The sequence below is a fragment of the Panthera leo genome, chromosome E3 (genome assembly GCF_018350215.1).
Source record: "Panthera leo isolate Ple1 chromosome E3, P.leo_Ple1_pat1.1, whole genome shotgun sequence".
NCBI classification, from domain to species: Eukaryota; Metazoa; Chordata; class Mammalia; order Carnivora; family Felidae; genus Panthera; species Panthera leo.
The window spans coordinates 25,288,868-25,309,023 of record NC_056694.1 but is presented as its reverse complement, the minus strand read 5'-3'; the positions used below and the strand labels follow the sequence as shown (position 1 = coordinate 25,309,023).

Genomic DNA, 20,156 nt, shown 5'->3' with positions numbered 1-20,156 from the left:
ACCCACTGGGAACTTTCCACCACTTGAAAGGTTGTCCATGCCCTCCAACCCTGTCCATAGAACACTGTCTGAAATATGGATGTTTTTACAAAAAATGTTTGCAAAACAGAGGGGGATACAAACTCATACCAGAGAATTAGCTTTTCTATACAAACAAGTTTAGTCAACCATTTTGTGAATGGATTGTCAAAAAAAAAAGGCAGGAACTTTACTTTTATTTTTATATACTCTTGCACAAAATATAAAAATAAGCACCATTATAGTACATCCAGCTTGAGGAAAAGAAACAGACCCACAGGTTTTGGGAGTTCTCCATATCCTGCCATGGCATATAAGGTTTATTTAAATGAGAGCCTAGGTAAAGGAGCCCTTATGCTTTTCTTGAGGACCTACTATGTGCCCGGCAGTGTGTTGGGCACTTTGCATGATCAAAACTTCTTTTTGGGGTATTATTTTCATTATTTTTCCTGTTATCTAAATGTCTCCAGTTCCCCCAATTGTGCAGATTCACCCATTTCTTTGATGTCCAAATAAAATAGTTCAAGACTACATCATACATGACCATGTCAAGTCCAACATCATCTCCAACATTTTAGAGGATCCCCAAGCTGGATGTCCTTATATTCTCACATTGCCATGTTCTCCTGATATGCACTTATTACTGGTCTTCTAGTCTATGGTGTTAGGCTCATTTCTCTTGCTGACATCCCTAGCTGTCCACCATCTGCTTGGGCCCCCAAAACAGCACACACAACTCCAGGTGGGACAGACTTCTGGAAATAGCTAAAGCAGAGGGATGAAGTAAAGAGATACCATTCACCTCCCAAAGTGTTCATGCTGGGTTTTAAAACCTGTAAAAGCTTAGGAGATAAAGCGAAGTGTAATGAGAACTTTGGTTTGGCTCTAACACCATTTGGGATTGGCCCCTTCCTCTATCTACTGTCCTCACTCACTGGCCATGGCAGGATGACCCATTCTTTTAGGATCTCTTTCTTCTCATCTGTGAAATGAGAGTGCTGGGCTCAGTGGGTGTTTACAACCTCCATTCTGAGATACTCAGGTGGCTTTTCAGGTGTCTGATAAAATTTGTCCATGTTTTATGCTTCCACATCCCTTCCCCTTGGGAAGAGATGGACTCAGCTGCATTCAGAAGTGGTTTTGGTTGATGTTATACAAGCTCCCACCTACTGTACCTACCCTCCCACCACCCACCCCAAGAGATCCACTCTCAACACTAGGATTTATTGTAGCCTTTTGTGTGAAGGCATGGCAAACCAAGGAGCTAGGTCATTTCTAAAACAGTATTTGAGATCTTGGACCCTTAGGTTTACCACCTCTTAGACTCACAATCCCAGTTCTACCACATGTTAGCTGTGTGATCTTGGGCAAGTTATTTCATTTAATTAAGGCATAAGGGTCTAAGTCTTAGTTGTTGTTTTTGTTGTTGTTGTTGTTTGAATCTGCAAAATGGGTATAAAAATAGCACCTACTCATCAGGGTTGTGAGAATTAAATGAAATAATGCATGTAAATTCTTAGCACATGTAAGTGCTCCATAAACATATTCTGGATTCCATTATTGTCATTATTGTTACCTTTTCCGGTTCAGGCATTCCAACCCTGTCCAGTCCCTTCCTGTTCCTTTCTCTGATGTGACTATCAGGGTCTGGACTTCTTCACAGGGCTCTTCCCCTGCTGCCCAGTCAACATCCCCTCTCTGTGTGGTGCCAGGGGCTGTCATGATTCCGGGTGTCTCTCAGCTGACGGAGAAGGACCTCAAATACAGGCTGCAGGCATCCAGGGCCAAGTCCATTATCACCAGTGACTCCCTGGCTCCGCGGGTCGACGCCATTAGTGCTGACTGCCCCTCCCTTCAGACCAAGCTGCTGGTGTCAGACAGCAGTCGGCCAGGCTGGATGAACTTTAGGGAACTCCTCCGGTAAGTTGGGGTTTTCCAGAGAACAGCATAAAGATGAGGCCAAGGTTTTCCCCCTTTAAGTAATAGGGGATGGAGTGTATTGCTGATTGTACACGAAGAGAGTGAACCAGAAAGGAGCACTCAACTGTGGAGATCACGTGGACCTGAGACCTAATCCCAGCCTTAAGATCCTTCAAAGTCACTCACTTTTCAGTACTAGAATTGTCATTAGCTTTTCTGGGTGTCTTTTGCTTCTGTCATGGTGCTAGTGGTTACAGAACTGGTAGCCAGAGTAAACTAGATAACCCATATGATGCACTTAGGACATAGTGTGTGGTCAATTAGTAATATAATAATAGCTGCCATGCATTGAGTGCTTGGTGTATGCTAGGCATTGTGCTCGGTGAGCATTTACCTACATTCATTCATGCACCAAAGATGTAATGAACATCTATTTTGTGTAAGCATTGTGTTTGGTGCTCTTATTTAATACTTGAAAAAAAACCCTATGAAGTACCCTTTAACCCAATTTTACAGGTAAGGAAACTGACACTGGAAAAGTAAAGTGACTTATGCAAGATGCTAACAAGTAGTTACGTGATGGTTGAGACAGAACCAAAAGCCATCTGCCTTTGAGCAATGCCCTGGTGGAAGCCTACCTTGGCATTTGAGATTTTGTCCTGATCAGAGGCAGAAACAAAAAGGGGCCCTGTCAGAGGCCTGTACCATGAAGTCACACATGCACATTCCACAGACCAACTACCACCCATTCACCTGGGTGTTGTTTCACTTTATTTTACTTTTCTTACTAATATTAACATTTGTCTCTTATCAGTAGCTTTATTTGAAAAAGAACTATGTGCCACATTCACTTAAATGTGTTACAGATTTTTAGGATTATAAGACCCACAAGCATGCATTGCAAGTAATTTATCTTGTATTTTCAAAAATATTATATTTCCAATATGTGACATTTTTTATAATATATTATTACGTTATATTTCATTGCAATGATTATCAGCAGAAACTTGAACAGAAAATACTCAGCACGTGTAGGTAGTAAAGTAAAAAAGATATATTTAGAAGTTTGAGGACATGGTAAATAATCTTTAGATTGTTCTTGCCTATATTAGAATGCAAACTTTCTACTAAAAATTATGGAAAATTCTGTTTATTTTGTTTTACTTATTTATTTGGCCATTTATCTTTGGGTACTGTTTTAAATTCAGATTCCCACATCTGACTTACTTAACCAGATGTACCTGAGCAAAGGCCCTGGGAATCTGTATTGTAAGAGATCTGCCCAGATGATATTGATGAGCTGTTGGGTTGGCCTAGACCAGGAATTCTCAATTTTGGCTGTCATTAGAATTACCCGAGGAGCTTTTAAAAAAACCAAAATATACCCCCCCAAAAAAAAAAAAAAAAAATCCTAGTGCCCCAGGCCCACCATCAAAGCTTCTATTTTTCTCTAGGTGGAGCCTGGGCAATGGGATTTCTTTTAAAAACTCACCAGATGCCCCTGTGGTCCAGCCAGGATTGAGAACCAGTGGGTGAGAAGATTTGCCAGATCACAGAACTTTAGGAGTTACCCAGATCTCAAACCCACAAATTTAGGGAATCCTTCAGCCCTAAATTACCTGGAATTGGGGTGAGGGCAAAGCTGTGCCTTAAATGTGCAGAGGCATAGACACAGAAATGTGCTTATTCACCAGAGAGTCCTCATGCCCAGGTGGAGGAGCACAGGCTCTTTTGAGTGAGTTGCTTCACCAGTTTTGAGCCTCAATTTCCTTATTTGCAAAGGGTTATAATGATAGTACCTACCCCATGAGGTGATTGTAGGGCTCAGAGACAATGCCAACTGGAGCTTCCAGCACAGTGCCTCACAGGTAGTATTTAATAAGATGGTAGCCAGTATTGTTGTTATAAATATTATTGTTATTATGACTATTTTTACTACTTGTAATACCACCTAGGATTTTTATGTTTTACAGCGAGGCATCCACAGAGCACAACTGTGTGAGGACCAAGAGTCAAGACCCACTGGCCATCTACTTCACAAGTGGCACTACTGGGGCCCCCAAGATGGTTGAGCACTCCCAGGCCAGCTATGGACTGGGTTTTGTGGCCAGTGGAAGGTACCAGGGGACAGCTCATCTGGCAGGTCAAGTAACAGAAAGTAGGGAATGAGCCAGAGAAATGTAAGAGGCATAGTGGCAAAAGTGAGGTCAGAGAACTAACATGGGGCACCTGGGTGGTTCAGTCAGTTGAGCGTCTGACTCTTGGTTTCGGGTCAGGTCATGATCTCCACAGTTTGTGAGATCGAGTCCTGCATTGGGCTCTGAGCTGACAGTGTAGAACCTGCTTGGGATTCTCTCTCTCTCTCTGCCTCTCCTCTGCTCATTCTCTTTCTCTCTCTCTCTCTCTCTCTCTCTCTCTCTCTCTCTCTCTCAAAATAAATAAACTTAAAAAAAAAAAGAAGAATGAAGTCAGAGAGCTAACAAAGTGTGAACTCAGGTAGAATCAGAAGGCCTTGCCTGGGCTTTACTTTGAGCAAGGTGAGAAGCCATTGGAGAGTTTTTGTTTTTGTTTTTAATTGTGGTAAGAGATGTATAACATAAAATTTACTATCTTAACCTTTTTAAGTGTAGAATTAGTGTTATTAAGGACGGTCACATTGTTATACAATCATCCCCACCATCCATCTCTGGAACTTTCCTGTTTTGTAAATCTGAAACTGCCCATTTACACATTAATTCCCCATTTACTCCCTCCTCAACCCTGACACCCACCATTCTTCTTTCTGTCTCTATGAATTTGACTACTCTGGGAATCACCTATAAGTGGAATCATACAGTATTTTTCCCTTCATGTCTAACTCATTTCACTTAGCAAAATGTCCTCGGGTTTCATCCATGTTGTAGCGTGTGTCAGAATTTCCTTTCTTTTTAAGGCTCATTAATGAATATTGCAACGTATGTAACATATCAGTGTTGTTTATCCGGTCACCCAAAGATGGACACTTGGGTTGCTTCTGCTTTTTGGCTGTTATCACTAGTGCTGCTATTAACATGGGTATATAAACATCTATTCAAACCCAAATTCTTTTGGGTGTATATATCCAGAAGTGGAATTGCTGGATCATACAGTGATTCTATGTTTAATTTTCTGAGGAACATTGGCGTATTTTGCGCAGAGGAGTGATGTGACCTGATTTGCTTTTTTAAAGGATCTGTCAGGAGTTTGGGTTGAGAATAACCTGTAGGGGGCAAAGGATGAAGCAGAGGCCCACTTCAGAAGCCAGTGCATTGAGGCAAAGGTGGAGGGAGGCTTCCGCAGGGGAAGTGAGAGGAGGCAAGATTCTGAATGTAGTTTGAACATAGGCCTAATAAGACAGGTTTGATGTGAAGTGAGAGAGGCCTCGTTTTATGGCCTGAACAATTAGAAGCATTAACTGGCAGTGGGAAGACTATGTTGAGCGGTTTGGTGGGAGGAACACGAGGAGTTCATTTTCAGCGTCCTAAGTTTGAGATGCTTAGTAGATATCTCCATACCCTGAGTTAAGAAAGGAGATATTGGGAGGTATTTGGAGATACATGTGTAGAGTTAGTGGGAAATATTCATGATGGAATTGTCAGCAAGGTGGTACTTAATGCCATGAAATTGGATGAGATCAGCAAAGAGTAAATGACACTGGGAAGAGAAGAGGCCTGGGCACTGAATGCCTGAGGCGTTTCTGCAATGAAGTGGTAAGCAAGGAGAACTAGGAGGAGGAGACCAAGAAGGAGCAGCCAAGGTTGAGGACCAGGAAGACCGTGTGTCCTAGAATCCAAGTGCAGAATATGACCACTTGTGTATTTTCTATGCTCACAGGCACCGCCTCCCCTTCCTTGGATGTCCTTCCTTCTCTGCCTCCCCTGTGTAGTTCCTGCACATCATTTACATCTCACGCAGCCCTCACCTCCTCTGGGGAACCATTTCTCAGATCCGTCTCCATCCTTTCTCTGGGTTGGGTGCCCATTCTCCAGAATTGCGTAATTGCATAATTGTAAAATGGCTCTGTGTTTAACTCTTTGAAAGCTTGTTCTTCAGGGTCTTCCTAGATGTTTAAACTTACTAAACTGTAGGCTCCTCAAAGCAAGACTGATCATTCTTTGCTACACTCTAATGCCAAGTGTAGAATAAGTCCTGAATAAACTTTGACTGAATCAAGAAGTTTCCTCATCACACTGTACTGAGATTATGTGTTCCTTTACAGATCACTCCCACTAGATTGTGAACTCTTGAAAGCATGGGATCTGTCTGTTTAATTCTGTATCCTTCGCCTATGACATAAATACACAGAATATGCTCCATAAATGCTTGTTGAGAGAAAGAGTGGCTTTAGGGTTCTTGTACCAATTTGATAACTACAAGTGAGTTATAAGTGAACCTTGGTCAAGGCTCCAAATAAGGTAACATTGATACTGTAATCCTTTTTAAAAGAAGAAGCACTGCTGGAGGTTCTGACTTTCTCTAATTTTTGGCAGGCAGTGGGTGGACTTGACCAAATCAGACATCTTCTGGAACACCTCAGACACGGGCTGGGTGAAGGCAGCCTGGACCCTCTTCTCTGCCTGGCCTAATGGATCTTGCATTTTTGTGCATGAACTGCCCCGAGTTGATGCCAAGGTTATTCTGAATGTAAGAAACAAAAATATGGCTTATGTGTTGGGTGTAAATGAAATGAGTGGAGTATAGGCATTGGGGATGCCTGGCTGGCTGAGTCAGTAGAGCATGCAGCTCTTGATCTCAGGGTTGTGTGTTCAAGCACCACATTGGGGGTTGAGATTACTTAAAGAGATAAAGCTTTTTTAAAAAAGGAATACAGGTTTTGAATTTGCAGGAGAAAAGGCATAAGTGACCACAAGGCCTCTTTGGTGCTGATATTAACCAAAATGGCTCCCAGGACCATCCATATCTGACTCCTGCCCACCTGGCTACCTTCAGTTATTGCCTGTCCTATAACTAGATTCCTGGACAAGACCATTTAATATCTCTGAACATTTTCATATTTTATGTTTTCTGCATTGGGTGCCTCTCCCTCCACCAATTTCTTCCTGTGCTCCTGTCAAAACCCTAGTTACTTTTCAAAACCTTGGGGAAAGCCATAGTCTACTCCTCAATTCCATGTGCTACTATCCATGGTGCTTAGTGTGAATATTTCACCTAGCCGGAGTATCCTGATGACTCCTGCCCATTTTCCCCGGGTTTTGTCATAATTATTGACCCCATAATTATTGACATAGGGCACCTTCCTTCTGCCCTCTACATCCTAGCCACCATTCCTTAAAACATCTGAGGGGCCATCTGTGGGTGCGTGCTCTTTGCATTGAGGTAAGCTGTGTCACCTGGTGGCTAATAGCATAGACCATGCCATCAGTCAGACCTGACCTCTGATCCTACATCTTCCATTTGCTAGCTGTGTGTCCTTGGGAAAGGTACCTAACTTCTTTCCTTGAGATGAGGAAATTGAACCTCAGTTTCTTCATCTGTAAGGAAGAAAGGGATAATACAGTCCTATGGAGGATGAAACAATCCTAGGCATGGGTCCTGGCACAGAGTGGGCTACTAACACATATTGACTATTATTGCCATTACCAAGCTCACCATCATCATTTTTCACTTAGGGCTTGATCAGCCAGTGTGTACCTTGTCCCTCTACTGCCTCTAGTCCTTACCTAGTATATTAGTTATCTATTGTAGTAAGTTACCCCTAAACTTAGCAGCTTAAAACCAACATTTAGTATCTCACAGTTTCTGGTGGTCAGGAGTCTGGGAGCAGTCTAACAGGTGGTTCTGAATCAGGGCCTCTCATGAGGTTGCAGTCAAGCTGTCAGCTAGGTATATCCATGTTCATAGCAGCATTATTCCTAATAGCCTAAAGGTAGAAGCAACCAACTCCCATTGGCAGATAAATGAATAAACAAGATGTGATACATGCATACAGTGGAATATTATTCAGCCTTTAAAAAGAAGGAATGACACTTAGGGCACCTGGGTAACTCCATCGGTTGAGCTTCCAACTTCGGCTCAGGTCATGATCTCATGGTTCCTGAGTTGGAGCCCTGCATTAGGCCCTGTGCTGTGTCTCCCTCTCTCTCTGCTCCTCCCCTGCTCATGCTGTCTCTCAAAAATAAATAAATGTTAAAAAAAAAAGAAGGAATAACCCGTGCTATATCATGGATGAATCTTGAAGACATTATGTTAAGTGAAATAATAAGCCAGCCACAAAAGGATAAATACTGTATGGTTCACTTATATGATGTATCTAGAGTAGTTAAAATCATGGAGACAGAAAGTGAAATGGTCAGGAGCTGGAGGAAAGGAGAAATGGGGCAATATTTTGTAATGGGTACAGAGTTTCAGTTTGGGAAGATTTTTAAAGTTCTGGAGATGGATGGTGGTGATGGTTGTACAACAATGTGAATGTATTTAATGGCATTAGACTGTACATTTAAAAATGGTTAAAATGATACATTTTATGTGATGTGTATTTTACCATAATAAAAGAAAGACGTCTGCCAGGACTGCAATTACCTTAAGGCTTGACTGGGACTAGAGAATCTCTTTAAAAACCCACTCGTGGTTTTTAGAGGACTTCAGTTTCTTACTGGCTATTGGCCAAAGGTTTCAGTTTCTGACTGTATACACTCGAGTATACTCATGACATGGTGGCCTGTTTTCCCCAGAGCAAGTGACTTAAGATAGGGGGAGAGAGGGATGGTACCCCAGACAGAAGCTGTAGTGTTTGTACAATCTAATCTCGAAAGTGGCATCTGTCACCTGTGCCGAATGCTTTTGGACACACAGACCAAACTTGGTTCAGTGTGGGAAGGCACCCCACAAGACTAAAATACCAGGAAGTGAAGTCATCTGGAGCCACCTTGGAGGCTGGATGCCATGTGTAGTTTTCAACTTCTCTGCTCTGGTAATGAGAGTATGAAGACCCAGTCCACCTGCTCCATCGGCACAAAGGCCCACCCCAATACCTCTAATTGTTTTTGTTTAGACTCTCTCCAGTTTCCCGATCACCACCCTCTGCTGTGTCCCCACCATCTTCCGGTTGCTTGTACAGGAGGATCTGACCAGGTACAGCCCAACTGTTAGGTGCTTTGGGGACCTAAGTATGCGAATGTACAGTACATATACATACAGTACATGTACACATGCACACCTATGCTGTCATACCACCTCTGTCTGTGTTTCTGTCTCTTTGTCTCTGTCTCATCTCTGTCCCTCTCCTATCTCTCTCCCCTCTCTCCCTCTCCTTCTCTCTCTCTCTCTCTGTGTATATGTATATATATATATATATATATATATATATATATATATATGTGTGTGTGTGTGTGTATACATATGTATATATATGTGTATACATATATATATGTATATATAATATACACACATACACCTGTGATTCTCTATATAGAGAATATATATCTAGAATATTATATATATCTGTGTTTCTCTCATGCACACATACTCAAGCACATAAGCATCTATATCCTTTGCAGATGCCCCACATAAATGAAATTCTTGCCCCTCCCCCCACCCAGGAATTTGCATCCAGATGGAATTGGATAGATTTAAGATAGTCTGGAATTTTAGCACTTGAGGTGGGCTGTCTCTCCATCGTATACCCATAGGCCATTCCCTCATCAATATGTCTGCTACTTCTGTGAGGTTGGGGGAATTATTGGATACCTGTTAGCCACCTGTGGAATGGGATTTGTGGCCAAGGCCAAGGACTAGCAAGCCCACCACAATCGATGTTCCATGCCTCAGCCCCAGATTAAGCCCATTCAGCCGCCCTCTGAGTGAATGCCTTAGGTATCCCACGGAAGGCAACAAGACACTGTGTGCCTATGGCTCCCATCCTGGGTGAATCCAAAGCGACATCTGCTAGCAGGACAAGTCTAGTTGCTGGGCTATGTGGAGACACATCTGTTGTCCTTACTGACTCTGATCTATGTCTGCCTCTTCTATTCTTTCCCAAGTCATGGAGAGTTGTCCCCACCCTCCCCACATCTTCCCTCATCCCATGTATCTGTCCGTGAAGCACCAAGGGAGCTCTTGCATGTCTCTCCTGGGGAATTCTTTCCTAATGTAAGAATTCATCCCATTCACTGACCCGTTGTGTATACCTCTATATCATGGTTTTAACAGAAAGCAGACTCTGAATGATTTTTTTCAAGAGCAATTCGGTTGAAAGATACTAGGTAATACCAATTAATACGCAAACCGAGTTTATCCAAAGGGGGAAAAATGGTTGAAACTGTATTTGCAACCACCAATTGTTCACATGTTGCATAACTTGTTAAATGGAAGGGTAGATTTGCAATGTATTTAATATCTGTAGGAATTTTGGCCCATTCTTGACAATTTTCATATTCCTAGAGGGCTACTTTCTACTGTTTAAATTTGTAATCGATTTATAACCAGGTGGCTGTCCTAAGCAATTTACTGTCTGTTTGTTTTCAACGAAGTTATTTTGGCCAATTGACTATGTTATGCCAAAACCTACTATATGAGGTTCTGATTTTTCAGAATCAGACAGGATTGGTTTTTAAAAAATTACCTGCCCCTGAGGAACATGCCTGCAAAGCCAGAGGATAGGGTAGTTGGGACAGATTATAAAGCCTGCCTTTTACCCTCCAGTGCCTTTAGATGTCTAGACCTGAGCAGCAGTACTGGAGAGTGAGGTGGGGGATGGGGAACTCCTGACATAGGTGGCCTTATTTTCCAACTGAGAAAGGTACCAGTTTCAGAGCCTGAAGCACTGTCTGACCGGAGGAGAGGCCCTGAATCCTGACGTGAGAGAGAAATGGAAGAGCCAAGTGGGCCTGGATCTGCATGAAGGCTATGGCCAGTCTGAAACAGTGAGTGCTGCTGGGGCCTGGGTCCCTGCCACAGGTCACCTCCACCTGGGCTCTTGGCCAGTAGGGGGAGATGGCCAACCCACCGAGCCTCCTGCCTTCCAGACACCTGTCAGGGACTGCCCTGCCCACTGGGAGAAGCTGATAACAAAATCCCATCAGCTTTTCTTCCCTTTTGGTTTAAAGATAATTTGAAGTGATTTCACAATGACACCACAGCCAGCAAACCAACTCTCATGGCCAAGGGTGCTGTTTGTGTCCACTAGGACAGCCTACCTCTGTCTCCGGTCAGCGCTCACTATCTTAGACACTATTCCCCACAGCCATCTGGGCAGCAGAGATTTGGTGGTCAACTGAGTCTTTCGGCTTAGCGACACATTTGGTTCTTTACGTGTGAGTGCCCAGTAGGCGTTCAGTAAATGTGTGGTGACTATGGAAAGAAGAGAAGGAAGGAAGGGATGAGGAAGAGACAGAAAGGAAGAGGAGGGAGGAGAGTTAGAAGGCAAAGTGGGAGAAAAGATGGGCACCAGGAAGGAAGCGAAGGGGTTAAGCTTCCTCCTTATTGGTACTACTTTCTCTCCAGGTTGTAATCTGTGCCAATTCAAAAGGCATGAAAATAAAATCTGGATCCATGGGGAAAGCGTCCCCACCTTACGATGTGCAGGTAGGCAGCCTCCCCTAACTGCTGCTGAAGCTTGGTTCAAAGAGAACACAATGCATGTTCTGGGTTAGCGACAGCAGGCTTAGCTGGGGGGGGGGGGTGGCCTGGCTGTGCAGATATCCAGACACTGCCCTATGATCTCTCTGCCAGATTGTGGATGATGAGGGCAACATCCTGTCTCCGGGAGAAGAGGGAAATGTTGCTGTCCGAGTCAGGCCTGCCCGGCCCTTCTGTTTCTTCAGTTGCTATTTGGTAAGTGGCAGGGGATGGCCATTTTCACAATGATTTCTGTGTGCTGAGCATTGTGTTCCAAGATTTATAAACACCTGTTTGTTTAACCCTTGCGATAACTGCATGAGGTAAGTTGGTATTATTATTGATAAAAAAGTTGGAAAGATAAAGTGACTTATCCAATGTCAAGCACCTAGTATGTACAAGACATGGATGTGAGCATGGGTATGTCTGAGAGTGTAAATTTAAAACACAGGGGAGACCCCATCATTTCAGTGATGAAAAATTGCAGTTCAGAGAAAGGAAGGGACTTCACAAAAGTCAAACTGCAATTTGTGTCAGAGCCTAATTTTCAGAATTCTTTTTGTCTTGAGTCTTGTGTGCAAGAGGGGCTTACTGGCAGGGCTTGTGCCCAAAAATTCTAGTCTAAGTTTCTGTGATAACCCAGTAATTACCTCTCTCTTGTGCCCACTTTTGTTGGTGTTTATGATGGGCTTTCTTTTTGTGAGACTCCTCTATAAAGCTCTATTGACATGGTTCTCAACCCTGGTTGCACATTAGAAACACCTTGGAAGCTTCAAAACACTACGGATACTCAAGCCCCACTGAATGAGATCAACCTTTCTGAGGATGTGGATCAGCTCCCCTGGTGATTCAGATGTGCAACCAAGGTTAAGAACCACGGCTTTAGTAGAAAGTCTATCTGGCTGTATGCGAAGCTGCCAGTCCGCTACACCGGGAGGAACACATAAAAATCAGTCCATTTGTTTTTAGAGTGGTGTATATGTGTTTTAGTGGCTTCTGTGACTACAAGAGAAATAGTCTTTCATGGCATGGTATTTCATTTAAAGTCACAGAAGCTTACCTACCAGAATAAACCAAAAAACAAACAAACAAACAAACAAAAAACAAAACAAAAACCCAAAAAAGCCTCCCAACAATAACAGTAATACACCAACCAGAGATAATTTAAAATTTTTAATGTATTTCCTTCTAATCATTTTTGTAAACAACAGCAAATCCTTGACTTTCCTGAATAATTTATACATTCATTATTTATTAAGTGGCTACTTCATGCCACTAAGTATCCAGCAATGGCAGGGAAGACATGACCCTGGTCCTCACAGCGCTCACATACAGGACCTTTCTGGGTCTGTGATCAGCCCATAGAGGGAGTCAAGTAATTTGTAAAGTTACTTGCTGCACAAGAATCTTCACTTGTTTCAACTTTTTCTTTGCAGCACCAACTGTTAGTTTTCTTCTTGAGTCCTTTTCAACTAAGGACAAAAATTAAATCTCAAAGAAAAGTGATCTGTCATGTCAGCTTGGTCAGAAATAAAGGTTTGATATATCCATAGATAGCTAAGTTTTGGCAGATCCTTCTATTTAATTGGCCATGTGTTTTATTCTGGTGCTGATACCATAGAGCTTTATCCAGGAAAACATTCCCCCAAATTTTAATATTTAGTAGAGTAAAGCTCTTTCTTCCTCAGCTTCTTTACACATGTTTTACCTACTCTTAGCTCTCTACTCTCTCATATACATTGTAGAATCAACTTGTCAAATTCCATGGAAAATGTTTGTTAGTATTCTAATGAGTGTCACTACATCTCTAGATCAGTTTGGGAGAGAATTAACATATTTATAAAATTCAGTCTTTCTAGCTTTCCATTTAAATGTATCTTCTTAAATGTTCTAAAGAGTTTTTTCTCTGTATACTTCTTTCAGGTGTTGTATAAAATTTATTTTTAGGTATTGACAGCTTAGCTTTTTTCTTTTTTCTCAGAATGCAGTTTTTTTTTTTAATTTTTTTTTTAACGTTTATTTATTTTTGAGACAGAGAGAGACAGAGCATGAACGGGGGAGGCTCAGAGAGAGAGGGAGACACAGAATCTGAAACAGGCTCCAGGCTCTGAGCGGTCGGCGCAGAGCCGGACGCGGGGCTCGAACTCACGGACCGCGAGATCGTGACCTGAGCCGAAGTCGGACGCCCAACCGACTGATCCACCCAGGCGCCCCAGAATGCAGTTTTTAAATTGAGGCATAATTTACATACAATAAAATGTATGTAACCTATGTTACGTGTACAGGTCAATGACTTTTGACAAATGTATGCACTTAGGTAACTACCACCAGAATCAAGATATAGAACATTTTTATCCCCCCAGAAAGTTCCCTTGTGCCCCTTTGCAGTCAATCCCCAAGCCATAGGCAATTGCTAAATTATTTGTTGTTGCTATAGAAAAATTTTGCCTATTTTTTTTTAAATTTTCTTTGTTAATGTTTATTTATTTTTGAGAGAGACAGAGTGAGACCAGGTAAGGGGCAGAGAGAAAGGGAGACACAGAATCAGAAGCAGGCTCCAGGCCCTGAGCTGTCAGCACAGAGCCCAATGCGGGGCCAGAACCCACGAATCATGAGATCATGACCTGAGCAGAAGTCAGACACTTAACTGACTGAGCCACCCAGGTGCCTTGCCTTTTTTTTTTTTTTTTTTTTTTTTAAAGAACTTTATATAAATGGAATCACAGAGTACTCATTTTTGTGTGTCTGGTTTCTGTCACTCAGCATAATGTTTTTGACATGCATCCAGATAGTTGCATACAACAGTACTTAATTTGTTTATTTTTCTTGTTGGGTAGTAGCTTCTTTAAATCTTTAAGAATCAGAGTTTGATTTTTAGTTTTTCATCTTTCCTCTACCCCTGCTTTGTGGCCAAGCCCTCACTTTCTACCTTTAGTGATTTCTGAGCACAAAGAGTGTGTTCTTTTATGCAAAAAAACAAAAACAAAACAAAACCCAGAGCCAGTGGCCCTGTGGCCACCTTCCTGTGTTCCAACTATGTTTCCTTGGACCCTTCTAAAAATGGTAGCGAGGGGCTGTCCTTAATCATTTCCTGACACTTCCATCTAAAAGAGAGAAAATGCACACATTTCATAGCTCCTTGTCCAGTGTGAAATTCTGGCCAGCTTGGTCTTTGGGAACTTGTGGACTTCCTGTTAGGGGTCCCTGGTCTCCTGTATGGGGCTGCTAGGGCCATAGCTGGCTTTAGTGGCTGTGCTGAGATGGCCCTTCATGGACTTCTTTTGTCTTCCAGGACAATCCTGAGAAGACAGAGGCATCAGAACGAGGGGACTTTTACATCACAGGGGACCGAGCCCACAAGGACAAGGATGGCTACTTTTGGTTCATGGGACGAAATGACGATGTGATCAATTCCTCAAGGTCAAGCTGTCTGCTCTTTCCTTCTCTCTTTGAAGCTTGGTGGGGCGGGTAGGTTACTTAGAAGAATTTGCTTTTCTCTTCCAGCTACCGTATTGGGCCTGTTGAAGTGGAAAGTGCCCTTGCCGAGCACCCAGCTGTCCTGGAGGCTGCTGTGGTCAGCAGTCCAGACCCCATCAGAGGGGAGGTAACTAGTCCATCCAAGAATATTTCCTTCTGGTTGTGTACCTGTTAGCACCCAGCAGAGTAAGATGGAAACTCCCCCATATCTTCCCCTGACTCCAGATATTACAAAGTCTGAGTGTCACCATCAGGCACACATTCCTTTGGTTAAGCATTACCCTCATGTATTTAGAGACAGACTGTCTAGAGGGACATGATAAGAAGATACCAACGCTTTGCTGTCAAGTGAACATAGAACTGGGTCCAAAAGAGGTGGACTGTTGGGCAGGAAATCTTGGTGAATGCAGGCTCTGTCATCCATCCTGGCCAATAAAGAGTACTTTCCCGTTTGCAGGTGAGGATATAGCAAGCATGCCAGACATGACTGCTGAGGAATATCCAACTTGAGGGAAGACACAGAAAGTATCCAAAGTGACCTTGATATAGCGGAAGGATGGGCCAAGTTTAATAAGCTGACCTTTCTTAGGAGAAATGAAAATTTCTTCCCATGGGTCCCAGCAGAATAGATAGAATGGGAGGATTAAGCCCATAGGCAGACCTATGTGTTTTTCACTGGCTGTAAATGCAACATAATCCTACTTATAGTGTAGTTACCTTATGAAAGTTAGTGCAAAATCGGGCTCTGTTCTCAGAAGCACCAGGGCCACAAGAGTGATTCTCATCTGGGCCCTGGACTACTCACAGCTGCATCATTTTGTTTAAAATACAAAATTTGTAGGGGTGTCTGTGTACCTCAGTCAGTTAACTGTCCAGCTTTGGCTCAGGTCATGTTCTCACGGTAAGTTCAAGCCCCACGTCAGGCTCTGTACTGATAGCTCAGAGCCTGGAGCCTGCCTCAGATTCTGTGTATCCCTCTCTCTCTCTGCCCCTCCCCCACTCATGGTCTGTCTTTCTGTCCTTCTCAAAAATGAATAAACGTTTAAAAAAAATTTTTTTTACTACAGATTTCTAGACCTGAAGTTAGTCTTGCTGAATCAGAGCGATTGGGGATGCAGCCCAAGGCATCTTCATTTTGACCAGAAGCCCCTATCCAAGTGATCCTGGTGCCCATTAAACTTTCAGGCCACAGGCACCTGGGTGGCTCATTTGGTTAAGCATCTGACAATTGAATCAGCTCAGGTCACGATCTCACAGTTCATGACAGCACAGTCTGTTTGGGATTCTCTCTCTCCATCACTCTCTGCCCCTCCCTGCCATCTTAAAATAAATCAGTGAACATGAAAAAAAAACTTTGAGGCCACTAATTTGGAAAAAGGGAGGTGGGAACCCCATGTCTGTGTTGGAGAAATCACAGCTGGAAAAGTACAGCTAGTTTTGTATGCCACAAATTAACTGGGGTTTGACAAATGGCTGTGTGCACAGTTAATCTGCTTATAGTACTCAGAACAGAGCCTGGCGTGTAGAAGGTACTCAATAAATGTTTGGTAGTTTTAACAGCCAGAGAAAGCCCTTCCTAATAACCAGATCTGTTTGAACTTGGAATGGTAGTGAGATGCCCGCCTTTGGGAAGTATGCAAGGATGGTGAACCACCACCTAACAGGATGTTGTTGACTGAGCTATATGCTGGGGTGGATAAGCAACCTACTGGCCTTTGAACTCTTCCATTCCTATCAGAAACCATGTTCTGTTGTGCCTGAATTCAGGACTCCTCCTCCATGGCAGGAGGCAGCCTGCAAAGAAAGATGCAGGCAGAAACTACCAAGGTGCAGAATGTCTCTCAGGATGCCTGGCATGGAAGCTGTGCAGCAAAATGTTTGCTGATTGTAAACACTCATATATGCAGGCTCAGAAAGACCCATCTCCCCTTGGGAGAGTGGTCTGCATTTTCCCGAATCCTGCCTATCTGGGGCATTGCCAGTTACCTTTCTAGTCAGGAAGACCTGGAAGGTATGGACCCTAAGGAGTTTGTGAAGCTCTTTATCCAAAGTATTTCCATTGGAAGAGAAGCCCATTGACTGCTAATGGTGTCATTTCAGGAAAGGAGAGAAGTTTGGGAAACAGGTAGGATCCTGGAATCATTCCATAAGAGCCAGTGCTTCCAATACTGTTCCTGGAAAGGAGGCAACAGGGCAAAAAAAATGATGTCGTCCATTTCGCTGGCTGAATCCTGCTGGCAGGATTTTCGTGCTGGGCTGGCAAGTGTAAGCACTTATTTACAAGGCTAGGTTAAGGAGAAAAGAGTTGTTATACAGGGCCTGATTCTTTCTGGTTTGGGGGGGTTTGTTTTTGGATTTTTTTTTTCTGGCAGGTGGTGAAGGCTTTTATAGTCCTTTCTCCAACTTACTCCTCTCAAGATCCAGAGAAACTAACTCGGGAGCTCCAGGAGCATGTGAAGAGGGTGACTGCTCCATACAAGTACCCCAGGAAGGTAAACATGGGGGTTCTAGGACATGATGAGCTGGGAAATCACCTAAGCACACACTAGGTGCATTCTCTCTCAGGGTCAGGTGCTGGGGGGATGAAGATACAAATAACTCTACCTGCTGCTTCAGCCTTTTCTCCCTATTTCCCCATCGGGCCCACCCCAAACTACAGTTTGTTCTGACCCTAAAAAGTGGCATAAACCAGGTTTGGGGGGATGGTGCTGAATTGCTGCTGGCAAGGTCATATGCCCCAGGCCCTAGCCATTTTGGTCTTTGCCATTTGGAGCAATCTATGAATCACGGAGGTTTTCCAATGAAGCAGCAGAGGGTAATGACTCAAGACAGAAGTCTTTCTGGGAAATGATGATTTCAAAATGTTTTTGTTTATGGCCACTAGGTGACCTTTGTTTCAGAACTGCCCAAGACGGTTTCTGGAAAGATCCAAAGGAGTAAATTGAGAAGCCAAGAGTGGGGGGAGACGAGAGGCAGCCCACGAAAGGCCCCATAGGCCTCAGAAGCTTCTAAGAGGAGCTGGTGCGATCACTGGTTAGTCCTTGTTTGGAGCATCATCCCTTCTACCTTACAGTATCAGAGGCTTTCAGTTCCACATGGGCATCTCCAGAATCATTGGAGGAACCTGGAGGACCCTGGAGGAAGAGAGCAGAAGAACATCACTAACCCAGAGTGTACATCCACCACCAGTCTAGTGGCGGTGTTTGGTGGCTTGACTTCCCCCTCCTCTGTCTGGAGGCATCCTCAGCAGCGGCCCACTGGTCTTCCTTCCAGCCGGCTCTCTGAAGGACAGGTCATCACAGAGTCAGGGCACCTGTGATCTCATTCACTGCCCGTTGGAGTATAACCACTCAACCCTTTTGATAAAGCCATTTGGTAATCACATCCAGGGTCATAAAAAATTGGTCATATCCTTTAGCTCAGAAATTCTGTTTAGCAGTCATTATAAAAGAAAGGAGTCAGGGGTGCCTGGGTGGCTCAGTTGGTGAAGCGTCCAAATCTTGGTTTCAGCTCAGGTCATGATTTCATGGTTCATGAGATAGACACCCACACTGGGCTCTGTGCTGACAGCTCGGAGCCTGCTTGGGATTCTCTCTGTCTCTCTGTCTCTCTCTCTCTGTGCCCCTCCCCTGCTCATATTCTGTCTCAAAATAAATAAATAAACTTAGGGAGAAAACAAAGGAAGGAATTCAAAGGACATTTCTGGAGCATTGTGTTAAAACTGAAAAAAATTGAAAAATTCAGTGTCCAACCAACAAGGCAATGATTAACTCAAGTGTAATAGATTAACTCAATAAATATTGAGGCTTTAAAAAATACGCCTTGGGGAAAACTTGAGCTAAATTAATTTTAAATCAGAATAAAAACAGTATATGTATAGTGGAGAACCAAAACTTTGAAAGGGAAAGGGAAAACTATGGAAAAATGCCTGAAAGGAAATACTTGTGCTAAGAGCAATATTCCTGGGGATTGAAAATAGTGGACAATAGTTCTTTCCTTTCTGTGTGTTTCTTTATTTTCCTGGCTTTCTCAGTGAGTCTGTGTTAACTATTTTGTGCCTAACTATTTTGTTAACTATTATGTGCCTTATTCTTTTGATGAATAACATCAATGTCCCCACTGGACTGTAAGGCTAGAGTCATGGGCTGAATTGTGTCCCCCAAATTCATATGCTAAAGTACTAATCCCCAATACCTCAAGTTGTATTTGGAGATGGGGCCTTTAACGTGGTGAAATAATGAAAAAATTATTTTAAAGAAACAACTCCCCCAAGCCACAATCTGCCTCCACAGACCAACACATCATCCCCCAAGTGCTAGTGTATTACATTGTGCCCAGGAAAGACATAAAGACCCAAAGCCGTGTCCCAGACGCAGAAACAGAAAGAGGTGGTTCTGGGCAGCTGAGACCAGCCATGTGCAGCAAAGCAGATAAAAGCTCAAAGTGATCTTTAGTGCTGTTTGCCTGACCCCCAGCACCTCCATTCACCCACCAGTCAATATTTATGGAGCACCTGCTCAGTGCTGGGCTCTGGGAATACAATAAGAAGCAAAATCCAACTCAGTTGATACCTATGTGAGTCTGTTTGGGCTTTCATAACAAGTACCAAAGACTGTGTGGCTTTAACAACAGAAATTTATTTCCACAGTCCTGGAGGCTGGAAGTCCAAGTTCAAGGTGTCAGTGGGGTTAATTTAATTCTGAGACTTCTCTCCTTGGTTGTATGGCCATCCTCTCCTATGTCCTCACATGTTCCTCCCTCTTTTGTATGTGTCTATGTTCTAATATCCTCTTCTTATAAGAACACCAGTCAGATTAGATGAGGGCCTGGTGACCCCAGTTTAATCTAATCACCATGTTAAAGGCCCCATCTCCAAATACAACTTGAGGTATTGGGGATTAGTACTTTAGCATATGAATTTGGGGAACACAATTCAGCCCATGACTCTAGCCTTACAGTCCAGTGGGGACATTGATGTTATTCATCAAAAGAATAAGGCACATAATGCACAACTGTGATAAATGCCACGAGGGAAAGAGTTTAGATTAGAGTTTAGATCCCCATAGATTGAGGGGATTGATCAATCTATGGGAGGACTCAGGATATCAGGACAGCCTTCCATAAGGAAGTCCCTGGTGAACTGAGAT

General features: G+C 43.2%; 1 protein-coding gene across 8 annotated transcripts in view; it reads left to right on the top strand.

Annotated features, from left to right (window-relative positions):
* Positions 1–18,526, top strand: part of ACSM5 (acyl-CoA synthetase medium chain family member 5) — a 185,331-nt gene extending 166,805 nt beyond the window's left edge. For 7 of the 8 annotated variants that reach the window (XM_042921777.1, XM_042921776.1, XM_042921779.1 and 4 more), the window contains 11 exons: positions 1,731–1,938; positions 3,912–4,055; positions 6,447–6,600; positions 8,969–9,048; positions 10,715–10,838; positions 11,419–11,499; positions 11,647–11,748; positions 14,825–14,952; positions 15,037–15,136; positions 17,382–17,501; positions 17,894–18,526. In XM_042921777.1, coding sequence (XP_042777711.1) covers positions 1,731–1,938; positions 3,912–4,055; positions 6,447–6,600; positions 8,969–9,048; positions 10,715–10,838; positions 11,419–11,499; positions 11,647–11,748; positions 14,825–14,952; positions 15,037–15,136; positions 17,382–17,501; positions 17,894–18,004 — 1,352 coding nt within the window. In that variant the 3' untranslated portion in view covers positions 18,005–18,526. The remainder of the gene's footprint in view (positions 1–1,730; positions 1,939–3,911; positions 4,056–6,446; positions 6,601–8,968; positions 9,049–10,714; positions 10,839–11,418; positions 11,500–11,646; positions 11,749–14,824; positions 14,953–15,036; positions 15,137–17,381; positions 17,502–17,893) is intronic. The other variant, XM_042921781.1, reaches the window with a different exon arrangement.
* The last annotated feature ends 1,630 nt before the right edge of the window (positions 18,527–20,156 follow it).